General features: G+C 34.4%; 1 protein-coding gene across 5 annotated transcripts in view; it reads right to left on the bottom strand.

Moving 5' to 3' along the window:
• Positions 1 to 18,235, bottom strand: part of LOC106466535 (protein turtle-like) — a 363,242-nt gene that overhangs the window by 134,386 nt on the left and 210,621 nt on the right. For all 5 annotated transcript variants that reach the window (XM_022395344.1, XM_013926860.2, XM_022395245.1 and 2 more), the window contains exons 6-9: positions 11,369 to 11,653; positions 8,738 to 8,853; positions 7,175 to 7,328; positions 4,526 to 4,637 (exon numbers count right to left, since the gene is read on the bottom strand). In XM_022395344.1, the coding sequence (XP_022251052.1) occupies positions 4,526 to 4,637; positions 7,175 to 7,328; positions 8,738 to 8,853; positions 11,369 to 11,653 (667 nt within the window). The remainder of the gene's footprint in view (positions 1 to 4,525; positions 4,638 to 7,174; positions 7,329 to 8,737; positions 8,854 to 11,368; positions 11,654 to 18,235) is intronic.

Raw genomic sequence — 18,235 nt, 5'->3', positions numbered from 1 at the left:
GGGGATTCGAACCCGCGACCCTCAGCTTGCGAGTCCAGCGCCCTAATCACCTGGCCATGCCGGGCCACATTAATAAGTATAAAATTCTATGAGGACCGGTATTAATATATGTACTGCATTGCAACATGGGATTAAAGTTTATTCTTATCAACAAGTTCTTTTCTTTACCAATTTTACTACCGATTGAAAAATATTATTTTGTATGATAAATTTTAATTTAAGGCATTTCTATCAAATGTTCTACCAAAAGTAATTCATAAATTAGTTTATGATGTTGTAAATTGTTCTTTTCTCGTATCGTACAAATTAAATGGTAAAATATCAAATAATATTTGAGATCGAAATTATAAAAGTTGTGTGCGTGAACATGCTAAATAAAATGTAACAACCCACCGACCAAAAAGGACAACGATGGCAACAAAGAAGAAGTATCAATAATCTGTATTAAGATATAATAGCGAGGTTTTCTTTTCTACGTGTTCTTCTTTTCTAATTTATTTCGTTCGCAAGCTTTTGGTCACAATCTCTTGATTACCTGACTGATTACAGGATAGGTCATAGACAGAAACACCTAAAAACTGTTGCTGAAATTGTGACCTAAACCTTATAGAGTAAATTAAATCAAACATCGGAAGAGAACAATTCTCTCATATAACTTAATATGTTGCTAGTACCTACGTTAAGAACTTTATCAGTATCTGAGATTTAGATAAATTCTTTATCAATCGATTTAACTAACACCTCTCATCAGTGTAAACTGTTTACATGCATTCTTGTACTCTCGTTTCAGTTTTATGCCTGAGTGTTTCCTATATAGTATCGCATTACGTTACTAAAGAGTCTATATGAAAGTGATATTTGGCTTCATTACACAGAGAGTTGTATTAAAACAAATGTAAATCCAGATATCAGCAATTCACGTGACAACCAAGGACGATATTACACTATGATGAAGCGGATTGTATCAGAACTACATTTTGGTTATGTTTCGCATTTCGTAGGTAATTTGATGCCACCTAAAACTGATTGCATTTGGCAAAGTATATAACACCTATTTCCGCAAAATATCTATATACTCAGGTCATAAGAATGTGCTCAAATTGGGGATTTAGAGTTTCCAAGAAGAAGATATCCCTTGTACTTAATGACATTAAAAATAAAGAAATGTGGATCAACATAGATCACCAATATCATCCAGAAAGAGACCTGTAACAGGTTGTACCCAGCCGAAAGCAAAGTGTGGATAAGTGTGATTTGAACATGACACGCCTTAGGACGGAGCCTTTTGAAATGGAAGTTACGCTTCATGGCTATTTTCAAATTCACGATCGTCAGATCATGACCTTACTTGGAGAGACGTGAACTGTAACGACGTAAAGAGGCACCAGGATCGTTTTAATACGATGTATCCAACCTCTGTAGAAATAATTACTTCGCTGCATATTCTTTGTAGCATCTAACTTAATCAGTAAGACGTATAGCACCGTATTTTTATGTAATAGGTCGAATTTATGTACTGACTACATTTTTTTTAATATAAATATTTTACAGTTTTTCCTATTGGATTAATACAAAAATACTTCTTATTTGTCAGCGTTTCAAAACAATCGGTACTTTCTGAAAGCAGAAAAAAAGTGTGAATATTACCCTGAGACGCCTGTTATCAGTGTGCTAAAGAAAGAGTGAATTGTCACTAGGTTTAAAATACAGAGTTACTTAAGACTATAATATTGACTATACTATGAACTTAAATATTGTATTATCTCACAACACAAATCGTGTTTCACAAACACCGAATTGTAAGATCTATAATACAACTGATATTATAGTAGTGATACATACACATATATTGTGTGTTGTCTAACAACACAAAAGAAGTGCGGTTTTCAATTCAAAATTGTGTTGATTTATATAAACTTTTGGGTTATTCAGTCACATGTTTATCGTTTGTATGTATATCGTATAAAACTTAACTCAACGTTTCTGATCTGGTTTATTTGCCCACAATGATTCTGCTGTTTTTCACTTAAACTTGTGTTATAGCTATTCAAACACAAAACTTTTGTTACATATAACACAAATTCCGTTATTTTAAGCATATTTTTGATTTTCTACTGAAGTAATTCGGGAATTAGTAGAATGTTTTTGTTTTCAGTATACGATTTGTGCATTCTTCCGTTTTTCGCGGGTTCGAATCCCCGTCCCACCAAACATGCTCGTCCTTTCAGCCATGGGGAGTTATAATGTAACGGTCAATCCCACTATTCGTTGGTAAAAGAGTAGGCCAAGAGCTGGCGGTGGGTGGGGATGACTAGCTGCCATCCCTCTAGTCTTACACTGCTAAATTAGGGACGGCTAGCGCAGATAGCCCTCGTGTAGCTTTGCACGAAAGTCAAAACAAACAAACAATCTTCCGTTCTAAGCGATAGCAAAAGGAAATCAATTTTCTTGGATAATAATTAATATACTAATTTCTTGTTATCAAAAAAGCACGACTTGGACATTATTATTCTATCTATAAACTAGTTTATAAGGTACGAAGGTTTGCTGCTTTGTTGATTTCATTAACATTCTGATCACTAAATTCAGTTCGTGTATCTAGCTGGCGAAATGTGAAATCCAAGGCTATTTAAACTTTACTTTCTATGGCCGGGTTTTCACTCGTTTGATTAAATCTCCATACTGTTGCCTGTTTCTTTGTGTGTTTTTTCAAAGCCTAAGCAACACAGTTTTTCTAACATATACAACCAGCTTTATAGTGGGAAAAGAAACAGTAAATCCATTTCAAAAGTACTCATTTTTCACTTATTAAATATAAATGTCACTTAACACAACTGAAATCCGTGTATTATTCTGTGCAATTATAATATTACATTTTGTTAATATGTGACTTTCATGTTATATGCATGTGAACTGCATTGATCGATATTCTGATTTCACTTAAACATATTAACATTCCGACAAACAAAACATATTGTATGCTACATTCTGATATATAATGGGGAAATATGTATGAGTTTCTGTGTTTGTGCATAGTAATAAATATTAGGGCCCGACATGGTCAGGTGGTTAGAGCGCATGCTCGCAATCTGCGGATCGCCGGTTCGAATCCCCGTCCCATCAAACATGCTCGCCCTTTCAGCCGTGGGGGGCGTTATAATGTGACAGTCAATCCCACTATTCGTTGGTAAAAGTGTAGTCCAAGAGTTGGCGGCGGGTGGGGATGACTAGCTGCTTTACCTCTAGTCTTTCACTGCTAAATTAGGGACGGCTAGCGCAGATAGCCCTCGTGTAGCATTGCGCGAAATTCAAAACAAACAAACAATAAATATTACTCAAACGAAACAACAGCGTTTCTTTTTAAATCTTTAGAATAATTTACTTACTTATCAACGTGCCCTTAGAGAAATTCAGCCTTTGAACAGCAGCTATTAAAAATACAAACTGAATTGAAGAATTAATTATTTAGCATGTTGGTATATACATTGCAGGCGTTATGAAAAACTGCTTGAGGATGTAACCAGGACAGATATATGTTTTTAAAAATTACGATAGCATACATTTCCTGCGTCTGCCCCGAATTACCAAACCATTTCAATAGATGGTAGAGCTGTTAACTGTGGTAAAACAAACCTTGTTTTGGAGGTCACCTTGTTGTTCCAGTTTAGCTTATAAGGATGCTTGTTTAAAATAAGTATAAAACAAATCTGGCTAAATATTCATAGCGCCTGGAGTGCTTAGCAACTGAATATTTTGGTAAACTGACTGATGGCAGAAATATGCAAGATTCTCATTAAGGCTAAAGGTAGCTATTTTGATGAAATAATAAAATTATAATTGCATTTGTACGTTTCCAATTTTATAGCTTAATAATTGTTGTAGTTATAGCCAATGATTTGATTATAAGTGCGATTGTTCTAATTTTGTCTGTAAAAATGCTTCTACTTCCAGACTTTTGAACAATAAGGTATATTTTCAAAAATTTGGTGCTAAATAATAATGATAATAGAATAATATTCTGTAAAAAAAAAGTAAAATGAGTCGTTATCACTATTATAAAGCTTATTCATGTCGCATGTCCCTCGGTGGTTCAGCGGTAAGTGTACAGAATTATCACCCTAAAATCCGGAGTTCGATTCCCCGCAGTAGCCACAGTTGTCCGTCAACTTATTTCAGACAAACAAGGTCAATTCATACTAATAGCAATGGTAAACACAATACATAAGGAAAAGTTTTATATGATTAAATAATACAATAATTTATTTCTTGGTTTCCACCAATCTTGAGTACAAAAAATACCATTTTTAGGTTAACATTACCATATTCAAGCAAAATTAGTATAACGATTTGTGGTTGAACAATTGTATAATATAAATAATGAAATAGAAAAGTACGTATTTGTTAAATGATTGTTTGAGTCAGTAATGAAAAAATGTAAATGGGTCATTAGAGGACAATGCTGCTAAATAAAACAAGGTTCAAAATAAATAAATACTCTACACTTTTTGCGCTGAACGGTCCTTACCAAATTACGTAAGACTGTGGGTAATTTCCATCATATGCTGGAAGCCAGCTCAAAGATGCCGAAAAAGCACTGGTTTCCACTGTAACATTGGTAGGGGCGTGTGGGGTTGTACCTATTAAGAATGGATCAAAGTATTAAAGAAATTCTCAATTCTCACCTGTTGACAAGTTATTATCAAGAACTTGTGATAAAAACAGGATAACTAAATAAGAACATAACCTATTAAACAATGTAGCTAATTTAATATACTGGTCTAACTAGGAGAATGCAACGTTATAAAACAAATGATTGTAATGATTAGAATGCATTGATTCATCGTTTGAGTACCTTAACAGATATCAATGTATTTGGTTGTAATCAAACAAAACCATAGTTTTGTAGTCTACATAAAACGGAAAAGAAGAAACAAAACTACTGTAGTCTTTTTTTTTCTTCACACGATTTGCTTATTTTTACTTTTCTCCGGAACTAAAAATGACAGATGTTTTATTTATCCTGAACATTATGCACCTCTAGAGCAAGGCTGCCAAATTTCATTCACCAGCTTTGCTTACTTTTAATCTACAGCCACATCAAGTCCTCCAGAAATTTTAAAAATTTTCAACCCCCTCGATCTTTTTCCGGTAACAAAAATAAATTTTTCAAGTATTCTTTTTCTTAGTAGTACGAATGTAAAGAAGAAAGCTAATGTGCACACTTTAGCAACGTTTGATTTCCATAGATGTAAAATCTACTTTAAAATGGCTTTCAAAATAATCTGTATTTCTCCATTATTCGTTGTTAAGAGAATCAACTAAAAACAATACCGTATGCCAATTGCTTTAGCGAATTTGACAATGCATACTAATCTAAGCAATAGTGCCACGAAGCAATAAATTCAATTTGCTTCTACTTAGCTAAGGCAGTTGCCTACTTCTTTTAATTTGTAAAAAAAACAAAAAAAAACATATTTATTCTTGAAAGCATGCCACGTCAGCGGTAAATGAATTAGGACATCGAATAATAAAAATAAAAACAAACTATTCTCCTTTTCATCTGATCACTGTTGTTCACAGAGTTCTTTTCACAAAGCTCAGATCAAAACTAAAGTGTCATCCGGTTTTACTGCTGTTTTCGGTTATTTAGGCCTGGCATGGCCAGGTGGTTAGGGCGTTCGACTCGCAATCTGCGGGTCGCGGGTTCGAATCCCCGTCACACCAAACATGCTTGCCATTTCAGCCGTGGGGCGTTATAATGTGAAGGTCAATCCCACTATTCGTTGGTAAAAGAGTAGCCCAAGAATTGGCGGTGATGACTAGCTGCCTTCCCTCTAGTCTTACACTGCTAAATTAGGGACGGCTAGCGCAGATATCCCTCGTGAAGCTTTGCGCGAAATCGATAACAAACAAAACCGGTTATTTTTCAAGCGTTATCATCTTTAAAGGTATCACACTTTCCATTCCCATGTAATCTACTTTATAATGTGTATAATATTAGCAATATCCCGATCTAACATAAACATTTACATCTAGTTTAGCTCCTAATTCATCTAGAATCACCACTCAGTTACACTGAAGAAACTGGTGAATTAGGAGCTAAGCTGAAAGTCAGTTCAGGTTTACAGCACGTGAATAAAATGATGCAATGCGAGTAACGATTTATTTTGCTGTGTTTATTAGATACCACCTACTAATGGAGCTAAAACAGACTTTTGGCTTTTGTTTTGAGTGGACGGTCTTAATAATAGGTCATGAGATTCAGTCAGCTTAAGACATTTTATGCTAGCTCTAAATCCATATACTAAACTATTAGTACAAAATAATCCTTATAATGATAAAATACAAAAATATACAAAAATAAGTAAGAAATATATATCATATATATACATATTAAACATTTTAACCAATACTGATAAAGAAACTAAGTGTAGAAAATAATAGAATATATGTTAACTTAGGAGATCCATAAGAATAATTTTTTGCTTCATGCACTTAATCCCTCTTTGAAGTAATACGCCAAACAGATGATAGTATATAATGAAATCATGCGTTTATTTAACCACATACATATATGAACGTATTTCACTTATCTGTTAGGTTTTCCTATACAAATAATTTAAGAGAAAATAGAAAACAACCGAGAGCTTTATGACAAAAGTATTAAACGTAATCATTTTGTCCTTCCTAAAAGAAATTATAAGCAAAAACATTGTTCTTGAAATTATGTCTTGAATATTGAAGATTTTGAAAGCTTAGGTTTGTCAGAATTGACAAGCTGAATCCCTAAATTACTGACTTGTTTTTATACCACTCACTACTTATAGAATCCGGATATTGCATCATATTGAGTAAGTTTATGTTTTGTCGGATACAATAATTAATGTAAAGAAGTGTCAGAAAAGGATAAATTACACGGGGGACTCTAACAGTAACTAGAAGGATTATTAGTGATTTGTTGTCATATATTTGTTTACATTTTTTGTGTGATTTATATATTAGGGGTTCTGTAACCATCTAAGTCATAGGCCCACAATTCATTTGTTGAATAACTCATTTAGAAAACAAAAACAAACATTATGTTTATTAGGCTAATGGGATCCATACGGACCATATTGGTAATTTCATGGTAAAGGATCAGGTAACGAACAATAAGTACAAGTTTAGGACTGACCTTCAACAATAAGTAAAGTGCTTGTGACAAGTATGGCGATGTCATTTTGAAGAACGCATTCGTATCGACCATGGTCCTCCTTCTTCAACGTTCGGATCGTAAGGTTCCCGTTGCTCTGGATTGCGCGATCTCTCGACAATTGTTTACCGTCCGTCTACAAAACATTTTTGGGACATTTTTTTACAAAAATATTTCAGAAAATTAGTTTAAGAACAATCTTTGTCATTATGAAAGAATTATTGTACTAATGAAAATCACACTTCCCTTAATAATTGTGCTTTACTTTATTTTTATTTTAAAATGCTATTGTACTCCTGTCGCCTTCGGTATTAGGTTTGAACTACATGTTGCATATAATTATGCTTTTTCGTTCCAAGTATTTTGTTAGCATATTGCTCATATTCAATACATTTTATGGTGGCTGCAAACTGTGTTACTTTACTGTGATTTTGATAAAAAAAAACATGAAAAAATAGAATTAAATATATCAACATTCGCAGTTCATTCTTCAACGCGTATCTAGTGAGCTTCCGATACAATGTTTGAAAAATGCACTGATGTTTATCTATTTACGTTTGTTTTCATAAAAAAAAATCCATCTTTGGTTAATTAGCACTCTTGTTCTTTTTTACTACAAGTGCATTTTAAAACATTACTCACAAATTATTAATTCAAATCAGACTTCATATGTAATTTCTGTATTTACATTGACTTGTTTTAATAAACTGTGTTCTATATCATAAGCCACAATAAGCTGATGATAGATCACATATGTCTAGAGGTGTATATGGACCTGAATACAGACTTGCTATTTTAGAGTTTTAAAGTTTACTTGAATTGTGAATTTGGTTATAAATAATATCACATTTGCATGAAAAAAATACGAAGAAAATATACTAGACTTAAAATATATTTTTTCAATAAATAGAAAAACGACTAATTGCACTGCTTATATGATTTTTATCAGTGTTTCGCATTCGCCTTCTTCAGGAGGCCAAAACGTTACGATCATAAAAATAGTGTAAGGGGGTGTAATATCTGAAGTTAGTCGTTTCATTATTGTTTGGAAAATATGTCTAAAAAACTCCAGACAGCATTACACACCTTAAAAAAACAAAAGGTTTAATTTCTTACAAAACCCTCTAAAGTCTTTTTGTGTAGAAATTAGTTCATTCATAGTTATATACAGGTTTTATCTTTGTTGTTTTTTTTACTACCGACATTGGAGTCTCACTGTAAAGTGAAAATTCATTCATAGTTACCAAGATTTATCTGACCAAAAAACATTCTCCATACTCAATGCTCAAAGAGACGTAGAGAGAGGTTTACTTCTGCTATTTTATTTTAGTTTTTTTTTAAGTTTTTCTTTGCGGGCTTTTAAAACATAGAGTGATTTAAGATATTAAAAGTAGTTATCTGTACATTATACGAGTCATAAACTCAACTACTTGATGAAAAAAGATAAATGTGCACAGACAATGACACTTTGTATTGATTTTTTGTTTTGTTTTATTGTTGCTGTTGTTGTAACTGCGACTTTAAGAAAAAACGAGAAGTCCTCACCCTTCTCCAGTGTATGTCAGGCTTCGGCTGTCCTGTACCATGACAAGGCATGGTAACCTTGCTGTTGACACGTTGCTGGTACCTCTCCTCAGGCTTTATTGTAAATATCGGTGGATCTAAACAAAAATAAATACTGGAACATGACCAAGTATTAATCTAACACATCTGTTGTGCAAAATCATAAGTTATTAACTTATATGAAGACCATAAAAGCGTTTTTATATTCAAAGACATTTAAAAACTAAAACACTATCATATACTGAAATCGTCTGGAACATATTTGAACAGCAAGTGTTCCACAAATTGAATAACTAAAAATACTACCATGTACTGAAACTGTCTGGAATGTATTTCAACACCATAAACTGTGTAACTAAAACCACTACCATGTACCGATATCGTCTGTAACATATTTCAACAGCAATATTTCCACCAAACATTCAACTAAAAATACAACTATGCACTGAAATTGTGCTTAAGGTATTTCAACAGTAAGTGTTCCACAAACTGCATAACTAAAAAAAGTACCATGTAATGAAATCGTCTGTAACGAGTTTTAAGAACACGTGTTCCCCATACTACATAACTAAAGACCCTACCATATACTAAAATCGTCCATGACACATTGACCAGCAAGTATTCCACAAACTGTTATTGCAAGATAGAAATTTAACAATTTGAACAGGCACCGAGTTTCTGGGTTTGCACGTGTTGTGCGAAACTTTCTTATATCTGAGCTTTAATATTACCAAATATATTACTGTAAAACAAAAAGCACTAATGAAGACCACGTATAAGATGAGAGATAATTTTTGATAATTTGTGATATTAGTAATATATGTAAAGCACAATTTCCATATAAGATATCAAGGTTATAGGCAATGAAAATAGATACATTTATAAATGTTCTTTATGGACTTATTTACGTGTAAAACTCTGTGAACCACCTATTAACATTGCTGTACCGGATTTTGCGTCTTATATCTCAGTGAAAGTAAATTCTGAGCTAACGGAGGATATGCTTAACAACTTGGCTGCTATATGCCCCACCGCTGGGTCACAACCGACTTTTAGTTATGGACCGCGTGTCACACCAGTGAGTCACAGACAATTATGTTTCAAAGCCAAATTTCTCTTGTGGCATATGAGTTTGGGACACTGTGATTGCACCTCGGCACATTTTGAATGTTTAATTTTATTTATACTTAATTTATTATGTGGCAGCCAATGTGTTAAGCATAAAAACCTTTAGCCTTTTTTAAGTTTAACTGCACTATCCTACCAAAAGTCATGAGACACACCTCTGATTGTGGGGAAATGAGTGTGATGACGAAATATGCAAATAGTTTGGCCTATAAAGATGATCAGTGGTTCGCTCGGAAAGAGCTAACAGGATAGTTGGATGTCATTTGAGGAAAATGTCTATACGAGCTATTGCACAGAAATTAAACATTCCCAAGTCGACAATTGGCAACATAGTGAAGAAGTCTACAAGTGACAAAGAGCTCAAGAAACGACCAGGTAGGCGTAAAATACTGACTGACAGAAGCCGACGCGCCTTGAGAAGGCTAGTTACCTCATCGCCCCATCAGATCCTAGAGAATCTGTGTTTCGAGATGCGAGCAGCCACAGACAATCCTATAAATGTTTCCACAACACATCGAGAGCTGCATGCCATACATTTCCATGAAAGAGCTTCAGCCCACAAGCCATTGATAACAAAAACAAATGCACACCGTCGATTGGTATGGGGCAAAGCACACCGAACCTGGACCGTGGATCAATGGACATCGGTCCTGTAGAGGGACGAGTCACGCTACACGCTCTTTCAGACTGACGGATGTGTTTGGGTATGGAGGATTCCTGGATGATGCTTATTACCTGAGTATGTTGTACCAACAGTGAAATTTGGAGGTGGCGGTATCATGGTCTGGGGTGCTTCTCGTGGTATGGACTAGGTCCACTGATTGCAGTGCATGGATCCATGAATGCTGAGTCCTACATTGATGTTCTGAACAATTCTGTGTGTCCTACATTGTGGCAATTTTATGTTACCGGCCTTTACACCTTCCCACATGATAACGCTCCATGTCACAAAGCATGGATTATAAACGCGTGGTTTGAAGAGAATAACATCGGAACATTGCAGTGGCCAACACAGAGCCCCAACCTCAACCCGAAAGAACATCTTTGGGATGAACTGGAATGCACAATTAAGGCAAGGTCAAGATTGCCCTCTTCAATAACGGAGCTTACTAATGCTTTAAAGGAGGAATGGAGCACAATACCACCAGCTTTCTACCAGAAATTTGTAGATAATCTTGAAGCCGTCATTAAGGCCAAAGGCGGGTCAACACGCTATTAATTTCTTAGAATAAAAACGTGTTTTATTCATAACTACCCGTGTCCCATGACTTTTGGTAGGATAGTGTAGATATAAGTAGTAAATGCACTTAAATATTGGTCACGTTAAAACATATATCATGTCTGGATGTAATAACATATCGATTTTGTAACACGAATATAACACAATAAATAATCAACGTATTAGAGGAAACGGATTTAACATCACTCATTCATAAACACAGACTCATAAACATAAGGCATAAGACAGAATTTAAACTTTCTTACCCCTGACTAAAACTTCCATCTTATTTGACTTGCCGGTTGTGCCGTATGCATTATAAGGAGTACAGACATACCACCCCTGGTGTTCGTGGATAACTCTCTGGATTTGGAGCGATCCGTTACTTAAACTGAACACTCCATGGTGAGATTTTGGATCAAAAGGACGATTGTCTTTACTCCATTTGATGTGAAGAAATGGAGGATTGGCCTTCACATAGCAACGGATAATCCCGGACAATCCCAGAGGAAGATACTGAATGGTTGGCGAATAAGTAACCCTGGCTGGATCTATGAAATGGGTAAAATAGTCATATTTAACAACAGTGAATCACTAAGTGATCCTCACCAAACTAAAACAATTTAATAGGCGATAAGCCCCCGAGTGGCACAGTGGTATGTTTGCGGACTTATACAACTAGAAACCGGGTTTCGATACCCGTGGTGGGCAGAGCACAGATAGCCCTTTGTGTAGCTTTGTGCTTAATAACAAACAACAAGTAGGCGGTAATGAAATTTTAAACAACCTGAAGTATCTTCTACATTAGAATGTATATTTTAAGCGACAATATCAGCTTCTAATTCTTTAATTAAATATTTTTTTTCTATTTATTAATGAGTAAAACATAAGAGTATTAATAAAGAATAGAAAGAATATCAAAGAAGTTTATGAAAATGTTTTGAACGTTCGTAAGTGTCAACGATGGTTCAGCAGATTTCATTCAGGTGACTTTGTTTAGCCTAAAAAACTGTGATGGCAGGGGCCGACATGTTAGAATTGATACTGATGCTCTGAAGATGTTTCTTGAGTCTAAACCAAAGCAACACACTAGTCAAATGGCCCTGATATTGCATGTTTCTCATGAAACAGTACGTAAACATCAAAGGAATATGGGAAAACTCTTTAAAGAAGGTGTTTGGGTGCCCCACGAACTCTCCGATGATCATCGTTTCCAACGTGTGAACGTTGCTTCGTTTCTTCTGGCGCATGAATTGTCATCGGTGATGAAAAATGGATTCTCTATGCGATTATTAAACGCCAAAAATAATGGCTCAGTCCTAGACAAAATCACTTCTGATTCCCAAACCCATCCGTAAAAAGTAATGCTTTGCATTTGGTGGGACATCAAAGGAGTAATTCATTTCGAACTCTTCAATCCACAGCGAACTGTGAATGTAGAGATCTATAGTCATCACCTGCAACGTTTAAATCAAGCCCTTCATCAGAAACGCCCTTCACTCGTTAATCGGAAAGGTGTTCTTCTTCTCCACGACAATGCACGTTCACATTTGGCACGTTTGACGCAACACAAGATTATGTTATGGAGTTGGGTTGGCAAGTTCTCCCCATCCACCATATTCTCCAGATATGGCACCATCAGATTACCATCTTTTTTGTTCGCTATAACACCATCTTAATGGGAAAACGTATGCAATGGTCGAAGGTTAAAGAGGACATCGACATGTTTTTCGCTTCAAAGCTGAGTGATTTCTTTAATCAGGCCATTAACAGCATGATTGTAAGATGAAAAGGCATCATCGGTAAGAATTGAGACTATTTCATTTATTAAATGTTTTGTTTTGATATATAAGTTGTTCGGGGTTTTTTCATCTAAAAAAGCGACATTAATTCCTTGACGACCTAATATTTCACTATGACAGAATAAAATACAAAACGTGTTATTTGTGATTCTGAATCATTTATTTTACATCATGTATTTACATTTGCAGCTTGTGTTTATTTGAATGATTATTATTCTATATTTTTTCACTTTAACATGAATCAAGTTTGAGCTTTAAGTAAACGTAGCCGTACCATTCAATGTACAGTATAGAGTAACACACAAACACATATTACTGACTTGATTGATTGTTTCTTTCATGTTTTTACATATAATTAACATAATATGTTTCAGTCGAATTTTTGATTAGACAACGCGATTAGGCATTATGAATTTCATCAATATCTCAATAATTTATTTTGCTTATACATGTTCATGGTCATCGCCGTAATTATTATTATTTAATATTTTTCAGCCAGCCTCCAGCAAAAATGGTTGTGACTATTGTAATAAAATCTGGACAGTATTAATAAACGCACCATTGCGCATTGTGTGGGGTAGTTTATAAGTATATTTGACTACCTAGCAAATAACAGCGGCCGTACAACCGTTGACAGCCAATCATTTTAATATAGTCCCTGGTTTATATAGAGCCTCATAATCTACTAGATGCATACGTATATAGCTGTGTGCAGGCCGTCGATGTAATTCAATGTTTATATGGTAGGCATGACACATGTACCGTAGCGGTTATTAACTTATTGTTGCAACTGTATTGATGTCGCGTATCATTGTTTATGTATAGGGTTCCTGCCCTTTCAGACACGACGCTACTGACGGGATCACAGTTTCTTTTTTTTTACCACTGCATGATCGATTTTGGCCATGTTATACAAACGTCTAGGATGTCTCCCACAACAGAAATATTTAATATGTAGTTTAAAAGGTAGAACCAAGCTAAGTTTCAAGCATCGGATCGACAATCACGGTGATGGCTGATGGTAAGTGTCGAATTATAGCCAACACTGAATGATTGCAAATTTTATAGATACTGCAGACAGAGTAGCCATCCTTGAAGCCGACTATAAGGAGTGGCAAGAATCGTGCAAGCAGGAGATGGCTACAATGGTGGCGATTATAGGCGAGAGTGAGGGAGAAATTATGTAGCTGTATATCTTATTTAGAAAGTATTTGGTTTCAGATAAAGTATGCAGCAGCGACGGCTCATGAGAGTTTAAGGTCGTAGAAGTGTCACGACCCCAACTCCATCAGAAATGGAAGGGGGGAGATATATTAATATAACCAATTCATAACTGTTAATTAACACGTTTTCGACCTTGTGGAGTCTGCAGAATGTCACTCTAAAAGGAAATCTGGCAGCTGCAGCAAAACCGTGACCGGCCTTATTATTGGTTAGTAGAAAGGAAGAAGAGGAGGAAGTATAACAACTGTAAGAAATATCTAAAATGCTCGTTTGTATACATATGCTATTATATTATGACACATTGTCTTATACTTGTATTTAATATGTTCGATGTCTAAAAGCTGTAATATTTAGGAGAGTCAAAAATAGGGATTTAAAGCTGGAAGAAATAATGTCAGCACTATGTCTCACACCTTAAGCTTGTTTGTTTAATTTTTGCGGTTGCATTTTTACTTTAGCTACCTATTTTGTTTTTGTTGTTTTTGAAGATTCCTGTTCCCTCTTTTTAAATTAACAATTGTTAGTAATCTTGTATCAATAAAACTCTTACAGAAATGTATAACTCTATCCAGTTAATATTTTACATTATATCAAAAAATAACCGATAAAAGTTTCTATTTGGAAACTCGAAGTATTAACTTTTATAACTACAACAATGCTGTCAAATGATATTATTGTACGATAAAAACGTTCTGAATAGATCTTTAGTGTAGCGTTTGCCGTCTTTTATAATACTTGTTTATGCAATAGGTGATCTTCAAGAACAAAACTAGACAAGCCGACATCATTCATTCATACCGCTTGTCCATGTTAATTTGCCCCCCAGTGGCACAGCGGTATGTCTGCGGACTTTCAACGCTAGAATCCGGATTTCAATACCCGTGGAGGGCAGAGCACAGATAGCTCATTGTTTAGCTTTGTACTTAATTACAAACAAACAAATCATGTTAATTATCTGTAATGGCTATTCCTTCTTTGAATTCTAGTTTCGTAGTGCCACCGTGCCTGTAGTGAAGCGAGTTTACTTTCGGGGATGCTTTAAGGTTAGTGTGTCTATAAACCACTAAATACCAAGTGTTATATTTTTGTGTATTAATTCATGTGGCAGTGAACTGATCGTATAATTCCTTCAGTGTATTGCTTTAATATACTTTAAATAACAACTTCGGTTCAGCCAACTTCTGTTGTATATACTATAAATTCCACTTCGGTTCAGCCAACTTCTGTTGTAACTTAAGAAATTGTATTTAGGGTAGGCATCTTTCGAAATCTCGCTCGAGTTGTTTATATCAAAGCAATTACACAATAATAATCATTTTAATCTTGTGTTTCAATCAGTAGCCAATCCTATGGGTGTGAGTACAAAGATGCTCCCATAACGTTTTTAAAAAGATATCTTACGTATATTCCTGGAACGTTTAACTTGTTTCGTGCATTCAAGCAGCATTGGCTAATTTGTTTTTATTTTGATAAATAATCAATATAACTTATCTAGTGTAAAAACAAACAAACAACAAAACAGCAACTTAGAGTTTTAGTTTTGCATTACGATCTTTCTATCACTTGACGTCTGTGGCTACGCTAAGATATTGAAATTATATTAATGTTATTGTATTTTGTTATGACACATTAATACTGTGTTAAACGTTTACTCTGTTGTTTCATATATCTTCTCTAAATAGTGCTATATGTTATAGTAATATTATCTAAAGGCGTAATAGAAAAACAGTTGAGCAACTGCTATCATTACAAGTCGTGCGAAACAATTTTTCTTATATTTTATTTTCGTCACTACAATACTAAAGTCTGAGTAGATGTGCAATTTATTTAGTTATTGTTGTTGTTGTTGTTGCATTACTTTATCTCTGCTTTATGTAAAGAAAGCCGAAATGATATTCCAGTGTACGAAAAATTTTTGATTTGCTTTATGAACATAATCAAAAACAAATTACTGCACACTTTCCAAAAGAAAATTAATAAGTTAGAAGTAAAGTAATATAAAAATTAACTCATCTTATACATGTCTATAATATAAATATTTATCTTCGCTATAGATTTTGTTACTTTCTTTTACATTACTCATATCTTCATTTCATTATTCATCACAATAGCTTTCGCGGCATATTTTTTGCACAATGCATAGCAAGCCACTAGGTTCGACATCGAGAACTGGTATGAGTAACATATAAAGTTTATACACAGGTATAATATTTGTTTCATGAATTCCAAATTACTTAATTTCCCACCATTGGACACCCACATTTAATGGTAAAATTATGAACATGAATTCGACAATTTGAGTACAAGAAATGTTTACACTAATAATGATCCAAGTATATTCATAAAAGTTATGTATCTCTCCTGGAGTTTTTTTTTTTTTGTTATAACCAAAATATTTGCTGGTCCCAGTATTTATTCGTCGTCCTGAAGGAGCGTAAATTGCTTAATATCTTATTCTTGTTCAAAATAGCCTACATTTATTAGCATATTACCTTAAATCACATACTTTAGGAGACCAGGAACCTCAAACATAGGAAGAAAAGCTCACATTTCCTCAACGTAAGATAAACTAAACTGTATATACAAAACTTCAACGGATTCATTTATCCGTATTTAGTCAATATGCTCTATTTTTGTGTGCAGGATCAACTAGCATTTTATCCACGCACACTACCTTATGCACATCCCGAAAGCTTAATTTCTAATAGCCCATTAAATCATCTTTTCTGCACATAATTATGATGAATAAACCTTTCTGACACCAGCTGACCATAAATACAAGCCGATGACCTAGCAACCTCAGTTATGCTAGTTCATCTCAAGGAAAACCATATTACCGTGTTACTCCACGGAATCATCCCTTGGTGCACATGACCTACTAATGCGTTATCGCTAGTTCGCCTCAAGGAAAACCATATTACCGTGTTACTCCACGGAATCATCCCTTTGGTGCACATGACCTATTAATTCGTTATCGCTAGTTCACCTCAAGGAAAACCATATTATCTTGTTACTCCACGGAATCATCCCTTCAGTGCACATGACGTACTAATATATTATCACTAGTTCACCTCAAGGAAAACCATATTACCTTGTTACTCCACGGAATCATCCCTTCGGTGCACATGACCTACTAATACGTTATCAGGAGTCCATCTAAAGAAACGCCCCATTACCTAATTCCTCTACAGAATCATTCTTTCAGTGCATGATTAGCTAATAGCTTATCATTAGCAAAGCTAGAAAATCTTCTGACCTCCGAGATCACGTCTACAGTACACGTGATTAGTCATGGTCAACTATATTATGGTACCACCCGTCCACCTCAAGCAAACCTAATTATATTGAGACCTCGTAAAATCATCTCTCCAGTTTATTCAGTTCATTAACAACAGTATAGTTTTCATTATGAAAACTATCACATAAACAGTTGCAAAACTGGAATCACAAGCTAATCATTTCTTATTTCTTAAAATACTTTTAATTTTTTGATATGGCCTTTCAGGAAGATTCACTTTTTTGTCATAAATAACGGCAGTTCTAAGCTTTCATTCTATAATCCAAACATCACCCTCACCCGATTCACTGTATTTATGACTTTTCGTTATTACAATTACAACCATTTATTATTATTGTGATTTTAATAATGATTTGTCAAAATATGCAAGTACCTTTTTATCAACACACTCTATTCAATATATAGTTCCAAATCAATACCTTGTTTACTTTTTTATTCGGAATTTACTATTTAACTAATCTATTATTATAGTAAATTAATGATATAAAAAAGTCAATTCAAATAAAAAAAACATATAATCAATGGTAATAAATAAAATAAATAATACTGCGTTATTTATCCTTATCCCAATTCTTATTTGTAAATAGCTTAAATAAAATTTATAATGATTACAATTAACTTACTTAATTTAGTTTACACAATAACTTTTGTTGTTCATGAAATTAATGATATAAATAGCTTCTCGACTACTACTACGTGGTATCCTAGCCGGCCTGATGATTGTTTGTTTTGTTTGTTTTTTGGACTTTCGCGAAAAGCTACACGGGGGCTACCCGCGCTAGACGTCCCTAATTTAGCAGTGTAAGACT

Source organism: Limulus polyphemus, unplaced genomic scaffold, assembly GCF_000517525.1.
Source record: "Limulus polyphemus unplaced genomic scaffold, Limulus_polyphemus-2.1.2 Scaffold2, whole genome shotgun sequence".
Classification (NCBI taxonomy): domain Eukaryota; kingdom Metazoa; phylum Arthropoda; class Merostomata; order Xiphosura; family Limulidae; genus Limulus; species Limulus polyphemus.
This window is presented reverse-complemented; position numbering and strand designations above follow the sequence as displayed.